The sequence below is a fragment of the Pelodiscus sinensis genome, chromosome 2, assembly GCF_052426305.1.
Source record: "Pelodiscus sinensis isolate ZL-2025 chromosome 2, ASM5242630v1, whole genome shotgun sequence".
Taxonomy (NCBI): Eukaryota; Metazoa; Chordata; order Testudines; family Trionychidae; genus Pelodiscus; species Pelodiscus sinensis.
The window spans coordinates 9770900-9787965 of NC_143053.1; the positions used below are offsets into that span (position 1 = coordinate 9770900).

The 17066-nt window shown below is 41.9% G+C and overlaps 1 protein-coding gene across 2 annotated transcripts in view; it reads left to right on the forward strand.

The window, feature by feature from the left end:
• The window catches only part of TRAPPC9 (trafficking protein particle complex subunit 9), a 655570-nt gene that overhangs the window by 76698 nt on the left and 561806 nt on the right, over positions 1-17066 (forward strand). For both annotated transcript variants that reach the window (XM_075920070.2, XM_075920072.2), the window contains exon 12: positions 4591-4676. In XM_075920070.2, coding sequence (XP_075776185.2) covers positions 4591-4676 — 86 coding nt within the window. The remainder of the gene's footprint in view (positions 1-4590; positions 4677-17066) is intronic.

Sequence of the window (17066 nt, forward strand, 5' to 3'; positions counted from 1 at the left end):
TTCTAGAATTGAAATCCATCATTTGAGTGTCCTAGCTTTAAGAGAGATTTGGAGTGATCAAATATTGACATTTCAGCATGTTGTGCTGGCAACTCACCTTTTCAGATTGATTTTGTGAGGATTGTAGTGTATTTAAGTATTGGATTTATAGTGTTAAAAACTGTTTGGTTCTAAGGAATTCATTTTAGAGTCTCTGCTTAGTGTATGAACAATAAGCTTTTCTTGTAATTGGAAAGGGTCTACTGCGTTTTGGGCACTACAAAACAAAACAAAAAAACCTGAAAGTTATGGTGTATAAGTAGTCCTCATTCAAACAGCAATTTGATAGTTTTCATTTGTAGATTTCATGTTTTTAAGAGATTATAATAGTCTGGCAGTGCATGCCCTTAATTCGTACTAGCATTAATTGGTGTTAAACATTTCATTGAAAAGTTCTTCCTTGAGCCCTCTGTCATACTGCTAAGAAAATGTAACCTCACGGTAAATCGTTGTGAATATGTAATTAAAGTACAGCCTATTTTAGCATGTGAATTAGTTTCATATTAAACAACAACTCTTGATTTTTTTTCTCCAATCTGCTTATTAATATTATCCTGGAATAAGGATGTTAAAATTAGATTAATCAACTAATTGAATAGTCAGTGGAATTTCCATCGACTATTCAATTAGTTGATAAGGGTGCTTCCGCTTTGAAATGTAGCAAGAGCCCGCCTGGCTGTTGCTACATTTCAAAGGCAGAAGTACTGTGTGGCGTTCCGCCTTTGAAATGTACAGAAGCCTTAGCGGGGACTCTTGTACATTTCAAAGGGGTGCACCCCTACCCCCTTCTATGGAGCTGGGGGGAACTGGCTTTTAAGCCAGCTCACACCAGCATCCCCTCTCCTTCCTCTCTGCCCCACCCCCCCGTTGCCTCTTTCTGATAGAGGCAGCAAGGAGGGGCAGGGAATGACTAGTCGACTAGTGTATCGACTATCTGATAAGCTTTTGCTTAGCAGATCGTCAACTAGTGCTATCCTGGAAATGGAGTGCTAACAAAGTATGTTAAGACATGCAGAAAGCTAGGGAGAAATTAATCAATATATAGTGCAGTGGTCCTCAACGCGGTGCCCGCGGGTGCCATGGCGCCTGCCGGGGCATTCGTGTGCGCCCGCTGACAACCTGGGCTGGCCCCGGTGCACGGGAGGCACCGGCCCCAGGCGCGCGACACGCACCGGCGCTGGGTGCGCGGCGCTCGGGCGGCCCTAGCCCCAGGGCACATGCGGGCACTCAGGCGCGCGGTGCTCTAGCGGCGCCGGTGCCGCCCCCAGGTGCGTGGCTCGGGCGGCAGCGCCGGCCCCGGGCCCACGGCACAAGGTGCTCTGGCGGCCCCGGCCCTAGGGCACACGCCAGCGCCGGGTGCAAGGGCATCCCAGTCTCTTGGCGTGCCCCCGGACGTGCGGCCCCACCCCCGGGCGCCCGGCGTGTGAGTGGCCCCACCTCCCAGGTGCCCAGGAGCCTCTAAAGGTTGGGGACCACTGATATAGTGTAATCAAGATTATAATACATTGTATTGTTTCATTATGAAAATAAAACTTGAAACACAGAGCACTGAAATACTTTAAAATTTGCATCCACAATCACTGCATTCCAAGTAGTAGCATAGAGACACCTTAGTATTCCTTGACCATTTCCTTTTATCCCCATGTTTGTTTATATTTGTAAAATTTGAATGAATTGAGTTTGTAATGTTGGTATGTCTCCATGTAGATGTGTATATTTGGTATGGTGTACTTCTCTCTGTTGCCTGATTTAGAATAACTTAAATACTATGGATTATAAGATCACTAATTCATCTGATCACAAGATAACAAGTTATTTTCCCAGAATCAGACTACATAGAATATGCAAAGGGCCCTCTGGGGTATGACAAAGTTCTCACTGAGAACTTTGTAGTGATATAGATGGATAATAAACAAATTGTAGCCCTGGTTTATTTTACTATTACATTACTAATGCAGTGGTAATATTCTAACGATGAAATTCTTTAATATACTCACACCATTCCTTTATAACCTGTTTGTAAGAGACAGAAGACCAGCCTTGCCTCTGGTATGCCAAGAGAGTTCAGGCTAGGTTCCTCAGTCCTTGAATAGGAGATGCTGAGCCTAGAAGAAGCTAAAGCTAAGAGCTGTTAAAGCTAAGTTTTGTTTGCTTTATCTGACTTAAAATTAAAAATAACAGATTGTTAGAAAGGTAACCTTTAGGGTACGTCTAAATTACATCCCCTTTTCAATAAAGGGATGTAAATTAGACGTATCGAAATTGCAAATGAAATGGGGATTTGAATTTCCCATGCTTCATTTGCATAATCGCATCATGGCACTTTTTCGAGAAAGCGTCATTTTGAAAGTAAAACTGTGGTCTAGACGCAGTTCTTGCTAAAATTGCAGGTTTACAGGAGCTTTCGAAAAAGCCTGCCATTTTCGAAAGAACTGCGTCCAGACCATGGTTTAACTTTAGAAACCGCATGATGCGATTATGCAAATGAAGTGCGGGAGATTCAAATCTCCACTTCATTTGCAATTTCAATATGTCTCATTTACATCGCTTTATCAAAAAAGGGATGTAGTTTAGACATACCCTTAGAGACAGAAGGTAGCTTAGAAAACAAGGTTACCCTCCTACTGCAGGTTGTACCTCTCTGGTCCATCAGTATGGACCATGGATATTGCTGGACCCAAGAGGCCCAGAGTAGAAGCCAGCTGGGGAGTCCCAGCCTGAAACCTTTCCCCCTCATTTCCCACCCCAACAGCAGCGGGGATGGCCTTGGCCAGGAACCCCTGGTGGTGGTGGGGCAGCCGGGGAGCCCATCCTGGGGAACCCCAGCCTGGTGAGCCCCTGAAGTGGCTAGGGAGCCCAGCCCTAGTCCAGTACCCCCGGTGGGAGCAGGGCTGGCCCCAGCCCTGGGGAGCTCCAGGAGGAGCAGGGCCAGTGGTGGCCAGTAGCATAGGGGCCAGAAGCAGGACAGAGAGCCTAGGCTCTGGGGAGCCCCACAGCCTAGAGAGGAGTCTGGGAGTGGGGTTGGAAGCTAGCAGGTGAACACTGACTTCCCTTGGGCTGGTTCGGGATCGCTCAGGGAAAACAAAATAAAACAAGCCCTTGGCACCCCTTTTTATGTCTTGGGTGCTTGGTTCATATGTCCAAACTTACCACCTTGCCCCACAAAAATATTAAGGTATACTTCATAGGTTGGATACATATGGCATGTTTGTATGTATTGATGACTTATGTATGCGTATAGTTGAAGGTACACTTGAAAGCCCCCTATGCCGTTAAAGAGCATTTTATCTTATTATTTATTCAGACAAAGTTGTGCTGACTTTGCCTTAGTTCATCCTACAGGATATAGCCTGTAGGTTACTTGTTGTAATGCCAAACTACTTGACTGTAAACCTATAAATCTACTACAATAAAACAAGTAGTCAAAACCATAAGGAATTCAGAAATCTATAAGAGAATATATCCACCCATAGGTAAGCAAGCAGGCTATCCCTATATGCTACAGCTCTGAGTCTTCCTTGCCACACTCAGAGCTCCTAAGTTATCTACTATTTCCTGCAGACAATTAAAAGGGAATGCTAATGGTTACTATAGTCTCCTGTTAGTGATTGATTTATCAGTATCACTGGTTCTTATTTTTTAAGAAATGAAATTGCCCAATCATACTCAGCTCATATATGTGAAATTTTATATTTTTATTACTGCCTCTCTTCCCCTGTATTGTGTTCACTCCTTGCCATCCTCTTGTACTTGATTTCATAAAGTGCTAAGCATTCTGGGCCAGATCTAAAAAAGGACTCAAGCATGTAAGTAGTCACCACAGAAGTCTATGGAACTTTTCAAGTGTTTAAACAAAGTTAAGCAGGTACTTCAGTGTTTTTCTGGATTGGTGCCAGAGTACCTCATAGAGCTAATTTCTTTTGGGGAAGAACTGCCATTTATTTTCTCTTTGTACAGCCCCCAGCTCATTAATATAACTAACCCATCTTTAGCCTTTCCACTTCCTGGCTGAGAATCAGTGTTTAAAATATATGGGGTACATAAAGGGCTTCCAGAGGGTATATCCACTCATATAGATATTTGCCTAGTTTTATGATAGGCTACCTAAAATTCACTACTGAAGTCTGTGCAAACTAAAATTTCATAGAGACAGTAATTTGGTAATACTGGCCTATATTTTAAACACTGAAATATAAGTACATTATTTATATTCTGTTGATTTATTATAGAATTGCATGATAAAAATGAGAAAGTAAGCAATTTATCATAACCATATGTAGTGGTACTTTTGTATTTTTATGTTTGGTTTTGTTAGCAAGTAGTTTTTAAGTGGGGTGAAAATTGAGGAGAGACGAGACAAATCAGATTCCTGAAAAGGTGTGCAGTAGTCTGGAGGGTTATGGAGGTTATTTGGGAGTTTGCATATGACTATAGGATTAGGTTCTGAGTAGTAGCATTTATGTAGCAATATGTCAGCAGCGGATAGCATTGCTATAATGGTACAAAACTGGTAGTAACTTCCTATTTTAAATCTGTAATAATTTTTTACAGACTTCCAGTGGGTCCAAGGAGATGTATGTGAAGTTCAGCTGATGGTGTACAATCCAATGCCATTTGAACTCAGAGTAGAAAATATGGTATGTATCTTTCCAAATTATTCTTGTATCATTATTTTGTGACCTAATGTTTTTAAATTCTGCAATGTTTAATATTTCAGTATTTTTTTATGTAAAGCAAACAGTTAAATAGTATTAAATTGATAAATTTTAAGTCATAATATCAAAGGTTCATTTAGCCCTCATAACTTTCCTTACTAGACAATTGATACTAGACATAAAGCATAACTTTTAAAGTATGTAATTAAACATTGGAACAGCGTACCAAGAGTTATGGTGGATTCTCAATCATTCACTATTTTTAAATCAGGAATGGATAGTTTCTAAATATATGCTCTAAGAATTATTCTGGGGAAGTTCTTTGAGTTGTGCTTTATAGGAGGTTGGACTAGAATCTTAGAATCTATGAATTATTGTGACAGTGAATCTATGAATTATTGTGACAGTGAAATGAAATTCTTTGCCATCCAGAATGCATAGATGCTTTACAGTTACTGATGTACAAATCTCTGAACACTTATGTATTATGGCTGCATGGTTATTTATATTTCTGATTGTTATTCATGTTTGGTGGGCAATAACCATATCCTAGACTGAATAAGCATACTTTGAGCTCATAGGTTAAGCATCCTAGCTCAGGGAATGATTGTCAGAATTATCAGGGTACATCTTTAGGTTGCTATGATGCTGCCTATTTTACTTCTTCTGTCTGTGCTAGCTCTGCCCTGGTTTCAAACTGGCCTGAGAGTTCCCCATGCACATGCCCACAATGAACAAGGCTGCCTCAACTCTTGATGCTTCCCTAGCTTGATAAGAGATTTACTCTTCTCCCATATCTAAGGTACAAAGAGGAGAGTGGGAGGAATGTTGGGGAAGGAGCCATACATAGATGAAGAGAAAGGGAAGGACTGTTTAAAAAAATTTATCAGCGGATCTTAGACACCACTTCAGAAGCTGATATTACCTAGTTTGTGAACTCTTTGGGGTACAGAGTGCCCTCTTATTGTGTTGAGTGTGTAACATAATGTCTGTTTGAGGCCCCATGCACTACTGCAGTACAAATTAATAATAATATATAAAACAGTACATGTAATGTATTAACAAAGATTGTATAAGAGTCACCACACTCTCAATCACAAACTCTTACAGGCAAGAGTATGCAGAGTTCTGGGATATTTGTTTTTCTTCCACTTTCCAAATTACAAAAAAAGGGGGGAAAAAAAGAGGCTGATTTTTTTTCATTGATGTGACCCTGCTTTGCCCTTTCTTGAAATATCTTTTCCATATGTTTTAGAATCATAGAATTCTAGGGCTGGGAGACACCTCAGGAGGTCATTGAGTTTAGCCCCCGGCCCAAAGCAGATCCAACCCCAACTAAATCACCCAAGCCAGGGCTTTCTGAAGCCAGGACTTAGTACGTCTAGACTGCAGAGTTTTTCTGGGATACAGGAGGTATCCCGGAAAAGCTCTGCCATGTCCAAGGAACGCATCTGCTTTTCTGAAAATCTTTTTGGAAAAGCAGACACCTTTTTTTTTGGCATCCTTGTAAACCTCGTTCTATGAGGAAGAAGGGATGTTCCGAAAGAGGTTTTTTTCCTGACATTTGGCCCAGTGTAGACAGGCCAATTGTCGGAAAAGCCTCTTTCGGAAGAAAAGCGGAAAAAGATACGCAAATTGCGATTCACAATTTACTTATTTTTTTCCAATAGAACTTTGTAGTCTAGACAGATCTTTAAAACCTCTAGAGATGGAGATTCCACTACCTCCCTAGGTAACCCATTCCGGTACTTCACCACTCTCCTAGTGAAATAATTATGTTTTAAATATCCAACCTAGACCTCTCCCCACAATAACTTGAGACTGTTGCTCCTTGTTCAAACTGGCCTAAGAGTTCCCCAGGCACATGCCCACAATGAACAAGGCTGCCTCACCTCTTGATGCTTTCTGTAGCTTGATAAGAGATTTACCTCTCTTCCCTCCCTCCCCCCCCCCCATAACGTGGTTTCATGTAACATATATATGTTTTAATGTAATTGTTTTCTTGTTGTTTGGGTTTGCCTATCCAAAAGCCTAAAGTCAGCTCTGTAGACTTGCACAAATTTTGTCTTTATCTTCTCTTCATGGATTTGCACTGCTCTTGTGCCCTTTAGGCAGAAAGAGATTTATTATCTATGCAAGATATAAAAAGTAATTGCTATGCCTGCTCAGAAGCTAATGATTTGTATAGCTTTCTTCCATGTAATAATACCAAAGGCAAATTTATCAATATTTAAATTTATTTTGTTCTCACATATTAACATTCACCAAACTTTTTAACCCAACAAACATGAAGTTATTACATGCTGAGAAGCTGTGACTTTTAATATAAATTTCAGCTGCTGGTCTCAGGGTTCCACAGGACTTGTATTATTTGTGGTGTTATTGTAATGCTGTATTTCTTTACTTATTATTTTCTTTTTGATCATTATAATTATCATAGTTTCACTATGTCCATTGAAGTGGTGAGTAAAGTATTATACAGAACCATATGACATGGCATAGGATAATTAAAATATCTTTCCAGCCACTGGAAATCGCATTTTATAATATAATAAAACTCAAACCGATAGTTTGCAATGATAGCTGCTTTAATAAGATTCTACCTAGAACATAAAAAAGAAGTTATGAGCCTAATTGCCTCCATGTTTTTGTGTTTAATTATATTTCAGATAATGATTCTATATCTTTAGGAGCTCTTTAAACTGAAAACCTGGTTTAACATTCTGTTTCACATAATTCGTCTTCAATTTGTTCATAACTCTTGACAACCTTTTGATTTGATTACTTGTTAATAGGACTATTTAATCAGGGTAAACCTGCTTGTACATATAGTTGGGTACACTGTATATTTACTTGTATAGATGCTTCTAAAAAGTACTTTTGTACTATCCACACACTAATTCTAATAATGTTTGTGCTACTAGAGATATAGTTATGAGCATATGTAGCCTTTTATTTTATTTAAAGTGAGTTTTGTAATGTATTATACCACTCTGAGTTCACAGTAAATGCCATCTTTGCTGCTTTCTTTAGATTTAGAGGCTCTAGGAACACACAAAGAGCAAGGGTAGTGACCACATGTATTCACAAGTACAAGGTCTGTCCCTTTGACTACTTTAATAAAAGTTATAATTAAAGTTATGATTACCTAAGCATATAGAAATTTTGTACAGACCTATGCACAAGTTATAGAGAGTATTAGGATCAGATGGGTCTGTTTTATGGATTGATCATCGGTAGAGGGATGATTCCTACTGAAATTTCCCAGATGGAGCTCAATTTTCCCACTCTGGGCACCCTCTTTTATAATATCATTCAGACTATACCACATTAGCATTTCTGCACATAGTTTACTTTGCGGTTAGGGCATATGTTAGAAAAATGTAATTCCCAGGTATCTTGTAAGCAACAAATTACTTGTACTGTTAATTTTTTGTAATATTGCCCATTGTTACAACTTCTCCCATAATTGGGTTATTCTTTGGTCACTCATTGGGTTATTCTTTGGTCACTCACTTATATCAACATTTCTTACTGGGCCTAAAATAGCTAAGCTAAAATGTTAATCCTAATACATAATTATCCCTTCTAACTACTGATCAGTTTTATACTTGTTAAACAGAGTTAAGTTGTAGGATTACACATGCAATGATTATATGTGACGTAACATCTTAGTTGCTCATAACTACACAATAAATGAACTATCAACTAAAATTACTGGCCACACTGCATAAAAAATCATTGTTGGTTGGAAATCCTTTTGGGTTTCTTCTTTATTGTCATTCCTGAAGAAAGCAGGCATGCAAATCAAATAAAAATAACTGAAGTCATTAACTTAATTCCTCAGTAAGTGTTCTAGAAATATAGCGGTTTATGAATCTACATAATCGTTCTCCCATAAAACAAATGAAAATACCATTTCATCCTGTTCTGTTCCTTGCCTAAATCTTTTTTTTTTTTTTTAAAGGGTAGGTTATAGGAAAAAAAACTGGATACATACATTATTTGCCATCAGTTTTACAATCAAACTGTATTTAATGTAGCAGTCAATATCTTATCTGGAGCAGACCTGGAATAATGAGTAATTTATGTAATGTCATAAAGTTTTCTGAGGACTTATAAAATCTGAGAGAGAGAGAACTGGTGCAGTATTATATATTACGATACAAAACACAGCACAAGATTTTTCCAAGGGGAAAAATATCTCCAACAAGCACTTCTCTTCCCTCCACTTCTCTGTTTTCATTCAAGTAAATTGTATTGACACTGATACAGATTTCTTTAATTGTGAGTGTTCATCTACAGATGATATCTAAGCACTAGAGGGCAATGTTGGACAAATATTGTTGTGTTCTCCTAATGGCAAGTAGCAAAATACCAAACTTGTCATTTATTAATGTTAGATATATCACTGTATTGTGATGCTTATCCATGTGGATTTAGATTGACTTCAGCTTTAGAGTTGGAATCCTTATGTACAGTAAGGTTTATTTTAGTTTTCTTCTGATACAGAATTTTTTACCCTTTTCCTACTATCTCTTTTTGTACTTAAACACTCCAAAGTTTTACCAGATAATGGTGTGCTTCGTGTATGACAATATACTTTGAGATTGTTTATCTCAAACAGTAACAGTCTCTTTCCAGTGCCTCTTTGTGTTAGTTTCTTCCTCTGTAACTAATGGTAATACTGAAGAAAGGTTCTCGGATTTAGAGAATGTTTAAGAATTAAGTTTTAAAATGAGGCTGCACTGCCAGTGCTTTATAAAAGCAATAATTGCAACATATTTCTAATCTGATTATCGCTCAACACTAATTTTGGCTACCACATGACACGTGTCACTTCTCAAAGACAAGGTAAGCGTGACAATATCTTTTATTGGACTGAGTTAGTGACAGAGACAGACAAGCTTTAGAACATACTCAGAACTCTTCAGGTAACGTTTGCATAAGTGTTCTTAAAAAACAAACAAAAACCCAAACCCAACTTGTCCCCTGTACAGCTCTATAGTTATTATCTATTCCTCTTAAATGAAATAATTTACTATTTCCATTTAATTTTAGCACTTTTTCTCACTTGTGCATTGCATTTTATTTAGGAGATTACATTTTAGGAGCATAACTATTTCAATTTTAATATTTGCTTTTCTGCTTATTGCTTTATCAAGATTTAAATTGGGAGTGGGGTTAAAAGATCTTGTAAATATATGGGACATGACACTTTCAGGAATATAAAATGAGATGCACACATGCAGAGTTATCACAATCTGTCCTTTTAGTTAGCGTTTAGACACTGTAAGGATGACCATGATATAGATACCTTAAAAGGCTATCTTATTTCTATCTCTCTAATTTTTAGGAGTATCTTTTGGAATTTCCCTATTACTTCCTCCCTTACGATGGCTCAATGTCATAATTAAACTGTTTTCTGAGGGATAGCTACTATTCCAATGCAGTCCATTATAATGCATGCTGACCATTGGCCAGAGAAGATTAAGGAAATGATGCAAGTTATGGCTTCTGCTGTGCTGTAAACTAGTGGTTGCAAGACTTTCACCAAGATGACACACTAACTGTATTTTATCTTTTTGAGGATCCATTATTATCTATATGCTCTTTGTGAGTGCGTGAACACACACATTACATATACACTATTATTTACATCAGTGTTTCTTAAACTTTTTAAGACCAAGGAACACCAAACAATAATTTTTTATAAGGAACACTAAGGATTTTTTTGTTGAGCAGCCAAAAAAAAAGGGGGGGGGGGAGAGGAGACGAGACGGGGGGGGAAGTAATTGAGCCAAACAAAGGAAAAGGTGGCCATTTTGAACTCTGTTGTTCTCTGCAGCACATCTCTGACTGCCTCGCGGCACACTGGTGTTCCCCGGAACGCAGTTTAAGAAACACTGATTTAAATCCTTAGCTCTAGCCCCCTTCTCCCCTCTCTCCCTTCATCATCTTAGCCTCCATTCCTGTTGCTTCTTCCCCCCACTCTTAGGCTATGTATAGACTGCAAGGCTGTTTTGAAAAAGAGCGTTTAGACCACAACCAGTACTTTCGAAAAAGCAAGCCATCTTTTCGAAAGAAAGCACCCAGGCAGTCTGGATGCTCTCTTTCAAAAAAGCACAGTTTGCATTATAGAGAGCCTTTTTTTGAAAGAGCACTTTGGAAAAAAGGCGTTCTTCCTCGTAAAACCAGGTTTTCCATGGTTGAAAAACTGCTGCATTCTTTCGATTTACTTTCAAAAGAACGTGGCTTCAGTCTAGATGCAGGTAAAGGTTTTTTGAAAAATCCCTGTACACCCGTAGAGTCTAAAGTGTTTATAGTCTAGGTGTCTCAGAAGCCAAACTCTGATGCCAATTGGGCCATGCATATGGTATATAGAACCCGAATGCTGAGTTTAACATGGTAATCAGAAGTAGAAAACCTGTTACTTTGAGGTAATTTCAGATGAATATCCTATTTGCGTGTTTTCCCAGTCTTCTAGAGATGGAGAATTTTGCCTAGCAGTACCCATGGAAGGGCAGTGCTAAAGCTTCCTGGCTTTAGCACTCCCCTGACTATATGAAGTGGCCCCATGCTGACACCTCTTCTGATAGTTCCTTCTTCCTACTGACTGTGGCTGTATTTGGAGGTCTGTGTGGCTTTCACATCAGAATTTCCCTATTTTTAGTGACTTTGCTAATTGTATATAATTAATTAATATCCCTAATATTGTGCTAGTTACATGGAGCATTAATTAGCAATGGTTTAATTTTTTCCCAAGTGATGTTCTTACCAAGCTTTACACGTCATGGTCAGTCTTGTGGGGAAGTGAACCTCAACAATCCCCCCAAGTGGTGCTTACTATGCCTAGGTGAAGTTTGCATTAAGGAACTGTTAGATTTGTGGATGGATCAGCAAATGGATTCAAATAGCAAGGATCTTTGCCCGAAGCAGCGCTTGCTCGAACAGGCCATCTGGCTTGTTTTGACACTGAGGCCCTTGTTAAATCAGAGATAGCTTTCAAGTTTTGAGAGTGCTGCCATTGTGCATGCTTCTCTGAAAGCAGAGGAGTTGTTCCTTTGTCCAGCATGCAGTGGAAAAGGTTGTATAAGGTTGACCAGGCCACTACAGCGCCACATAGGGCCTCATATTTCTCTTCCAGAAGGAACAGTGGATCAGCATGGAGTAAATGTTGGTGAGCAGGATGGAGCCGTTACCATCGACTACTTTGTGGTACCGTGCAAAGAGGTCAGATCTCATGCCGTCTATTCCAGTTCTAGCACCATTGCTTCTGGCGCTGACAATCGCAATACCAGCAATGGACCTTTCTGTTCTGACCTTTGCCCTTTGTCCAGCACTTTGTCGGGACTACATCTTTTTTTGCCTCACTTGACTGTGTGGGCTGCTGAATCTGAGTTGTCGGCACTGTACGCTGATGTTACCTTTTTATGTTCAGTGGAAGTGAGGCAGGTACTGTGCTTGGGGCAAGGGACCTCCCCAGGTTTCCTGTGACGGGTGCCATTAATGTTACCATGGTGGTACTCACTACCCTTCACTTGGGCACTGTCAGTTGTCTCAGTACCAGTGCTGACCTTGGGCTAGATACTGTTTCAGCACTGGAAATGAAAGAGGTATACTAAATTGGGGGTTTTCAAAGTTGGGTTGTTGGCCAGCCCAGGTAAACTGCTGGTGGTGGGCTGTGAGTTGCTTTGTTTATCTAGGCATCCATAGGCCTAGAACCTGGCAGCTCCCCTTGTCTGTGATTCGCCATTTCCAGTCCCAAGGTGAGGCCAACCACCCCACTTTGAAAACCTGTTAGTAAATGACACTAGGACTGTTTTCCCCCATGAGATGAGTTAGACCAGTTGCTTGTACATACAGCGTTGGCGCCATATTTATTCCTGAAGCTTGGGACTCTTTGGCATCCAGGTCAAAATTTTCCTTCTCTTGCACTCCATCTTTAGACTAGGGATGTGCTTTTAGACTTGTGTTACTTACAAACAGGGAGGAACTAGTAGGGAGGGGAAGTAGATGTGGGTGACAACCTGGGAAGCAGTGATCATGAAATGGTAGATTTCAGGATCCTGACCAAAGGAAGAAAGAAGAGTAGCAAAATACATACCCTAAACTTCAGAAAAGCAGGCTTTGACTCCCTCAGAGAACTGATAGGCAGGATTCCCTGGGATGCTTACACGAAGGGGAAAGGAGTCCAGGAGAGCTGGCGGTATTTTAAAGAAGCCTTATAAAAGCACAGGAAGAAACGATCCTGGTGTGCAACAAGAAAAGCAAATATGGTAAGCGACCAGATTGGCTTACCGGGGACATCCTTGGTGATCTTAAACACAAAAAGGAAGCTTACAAGAAGTGGAAACTTGGACAGATGAATAGGGAGGAGTATAAATGTATAACTCGAGAAGGCAGGGGAGTTATCAGGAAGGCGAAAGTGCAATTGGAATTGCAGCTAGCAAGGGATGTGAAGGATAACAAGAGAGGTTTCTACAGGCATATTAGCATTAAGAGGGTGATCAGAGAGGGTGTAGGGCCCTTACTGGATGAGGGAGGTAACCTAGTGACAGGTGATGTGGGAAAAGCTGACGTACTCAATGCTTTCTTTGCCTCTGTCTTCACAGACAAGGTCAGCTCCCAGACAAATGCACTAGGCAACGCAGCATGGGAAGGAGGTGGGACAGCCCTTGGTGGGGAAGGAACAAGTTAGGAACTATTTAGAAAAGCTAAACATACACAAATCCCTGGGCCCGGATTTAATGCATTCGAGGGTACTGAGGGAGTTAGCAAGTGTCATTGTGGAGCCTTTGCCTATTATCTTTGAAAACTCGTGGAGATCGGGAAAGATCCTGGATGACTGGAAAAAGGCAAATGTAGTGCCCATCTTTAAAAAAGGGAAGAAGGACAATCCAGGGAACTATAGACCAGTCAGCCTTATCTCAGTCCCTGGAAAAATCGTGGAGGGGATCCTCAAGGAATCCATTTTAAAGCACTTGGAAGAGGGGAAAGTGATCAGGAATAGTCAACATGGATTCACGAAGGGCAAGTCATGCCTGACCAGTCTGATTAGTTTCTATGATGAGGTAACTGGCTCTGTGGATACGGGAAAGTCAGTGGCTGTGATTGACTTTAGCAAAGCTTTTGATACGGTCTCCCACAATATTCTTGCCAGCAAGTTAAGGAGATATGGATTGGATACATGGACTGTAAGATGGATAGAAAGATGGCTAGACTGTCGGGCCCAACGTGTAGTGATCAATGGCTCAATGTCAGGTTGGCGGTCGGTTTCTAGTGGAGTTTCCCAAGGATCTGTTCTTGGACCAGTTTTGTTCAACATCTTTATTAATGACCTGGATGAGGGGATGGACTGCACCCTCAGTAGGCTCGCAGATGACATTAAGCTAGGGGGAGAGGTAGATACGCTGGAGGGCAGGGATAGGGTCCAGAGTGACCTGGACAGATTAGAGGATTGGCCAAAAGAAAGCTGATGAGGTTCAACAAGGACAAGTGTAGAGTCCTGCAATTGGAATGGAAGAATCCCAAACATTGTTACAGTCTGGGGACCGATGGGCTAAGTAGCAGTTCTGCAGAAAAGAACCTGGGGATTACAGTGGTTGAGAAGCTGGATATGAGTCAACAGTGTGCCCTTGTAGCCAAGAAGGCCAATGGCATATTGGGGTGCATTAGAAGGAGCATTGCCAGCAGATCTAGAGAAGTGATTATTCCCCTTCATTCAGCTCTGGTGAGGCCACTATAGAAAGGATGTGGACGCATTGGAGAGGGTCCAGCAGAGGGCAACCATAATGATTAGGGGCTGAAGTGCATGACCTATGAGGAGAAACTGAAGGATTTGGCTTTGTTTAGTCTGCAGGAGAGAGGAATGATGGGGGATTTGATAGCAGCTTTCAGCTTCCTGAAGGGAGGTTCCAAAGAGAATGGAGAGAGGCTGTTCACAGTAGTGATGGATGGCAGAATAAGGAGCAGTGGTCTCAAGTTACTGTGGGGGAGGTCTAGGTTGGATATTAAGAAAAACTGTTTCCCTAGCAGGGTGATGAAGCACTGGAATGGGTTACCTAGGGAGGCGGTGGAATCTCCAGGCCTAGAGGTTTTTAAGTCTCGGCTTGACAAAGCCCTGTTTGGGTTGATTTAGTTGGGATTGGTCCTGTCTTGGGCAGGGAGCTGGACTGGATGACCTCCTGAGATCTTTTCCAGCTCTGATTCTGTGCTATTGTTTAAGTTAATAATTGTGTAATCACACCAAAAATTAGCAGTTGCATGTTTATTCAGTGGTCCTCTGGGGTAGGGCCAGCAGCCAGTGCATTCCACGAGGAGAGCTGGTTTAAAAACAGTCTCCCTGTGCGCACTGTTTCCTGCCTGCCACCCTATACTGCTGCCTCTGATACAGAGGCAGCACTGCGGGAAGGCAGCAGTCCCTGTCGGTGGGGGGCCCAACCTCCCTGTAGACAGAGATTGCTCCAGCATCCCACAGACCATCCCCTGTCTGTGGAGGGCCTGAGCTCCTTGCAGACAGGCTGCTCTGGCATAATGCTTGCCCCCCTCGCTGCCTCTGTGGGAGGCAGCAAGGGGTAGGGCAGGTGACTCTGCAGAGCTATCACGTGCATACTGGTCCTTGTGCATACTGGATCTTCCCTCCCCCTTATTACCCTATGTTGCTGCCTATTTATCTTAGGCAGCAGCATGGGAGTGGGAGGGGCAGAGGGTTCCATGGTATCCAGTGCTTGTGGGAAGCTGTCTTAAAAGCTGGCTCCCCACAGGTATCGGTTCCCAGCTCTCCCCCCACCTCTTGCTACCTCTGATAGAGGCAGCAAGGGGGTGGAGAAGGGGAGAGCATGTAGTTATTAGGATTAATTGAGAAGACCAGGTTTATCATTAATCGTTTAAATGACTATATGCTAATGACCCTACTTTAGACCTGCACTGGGGACTATTCATGGAGAAGTGTGGGCATCAGGATTAATGCATATCTGATGATTGGGACAGGTCCCAGCTCAGGGCCTCCTGGCTGCCAAAGCCCTGTCTGTATCAGAGATCTGTATGTTTCGCAGTTGCAGAGCCCTTGCTTGTTGTTTCACTCAAAGGTGCGATGACTGACCAGGTCTTTAGCTGTGACCATCTATCCTTCACAGTCCCAGGCACAGGTGAACCTTTCCCAATGACATTCCAGAATTGTTCTGTCCTGGCCCATCAGTCCTGGAGGAGGATCTGGCTCTGGTCCAGTTAACTGCTTCATCTTTCCTGGCTAATTCTGCAGAGCCTGGCTCTTCCTCCATTTCGGTAATGGCATTTCAAGGTGTACCAAGACTTTTTCCAGCAAATGGCTGCTTCCTTCGGTATTCAAGGATAGCTCCTGTAGGCAATCCACAGAAGTTAGTGGTACCTCTAGCTGTCTGTCCCTGGGAGACTCACTTATTAATGACAATCTCCTTGAGGCTAAGGTCTTCCAGAACACTCCAGCTTTGATACCTTCTGCAGTAAAGCACATGGATAAGTGCTCCTTTGTTCTGGTGCAGAGATTTGAGGGAATTTAGTCCCATTTTCCATTAGATTCCCTGGTTGTAACTAGGGATGTTAACTTTGGGGTATTTGTGTAAATGTGTAACCGCTTGACATTTTAGTGGTTACGTATTGACACACGGGGCACAGGCAGAAGGCAGGTGGCTTTGGGGGAGCTGATGTGCACGGGGATCTTGAAAGCCACTTCTCCTGTGTACTGACTCCTGCCTGTCCCCCTAACTCTTACACTACTACCTCTGTATTGGACGCAGCAGCATGGGAGGTCAGAGGGGAGAAGTGGCTCTCCTCATATGCCGGCTCGTGCCTGCCTCCTGCCTCTGTGGGAGGCAACAAGGGGGAGGCATGTGTGGAGGGCTGGCTTTAAAGCTGGGTCCTCGTGCATATCGGCTTGTGCCTCCCAACCTTGCTGCCTCTGACAGAGAGGCAGCAAGGGAGGGGGGAATGCATGTAGTTGATAGGATTAACTGATAACCCTGGGCTTATCGGTTAATCCTGTAGTGGTCTACCTGTTGACATCTCTAGTTGTAATTGTGACTCCTGAAAGAACCTGTCAGGATAGGTTTAAATGCACTCCCAAGAATAAGGACTCTAAACAAACTGACCTGATGGGCAGGAAAACTCACGCTTCCTCTTTGCAGATGCATTTTGGTACCCATCAGGCATTGTTGTCCAAGTATGACTTTGTGAGCTGAACAGTTATATTTAAGTTTGTAGACAAAGTGCCCAAAGCCTTCAGAGAGGAATAGGAGACATTTGTCACCTAAGGCTGCTTGGTGGCAAAGACTTTATGGCAGCCTGTGTTGGACTTAATGGATACTTTCGTCAGAATGTAGGGGAGGGGTACGT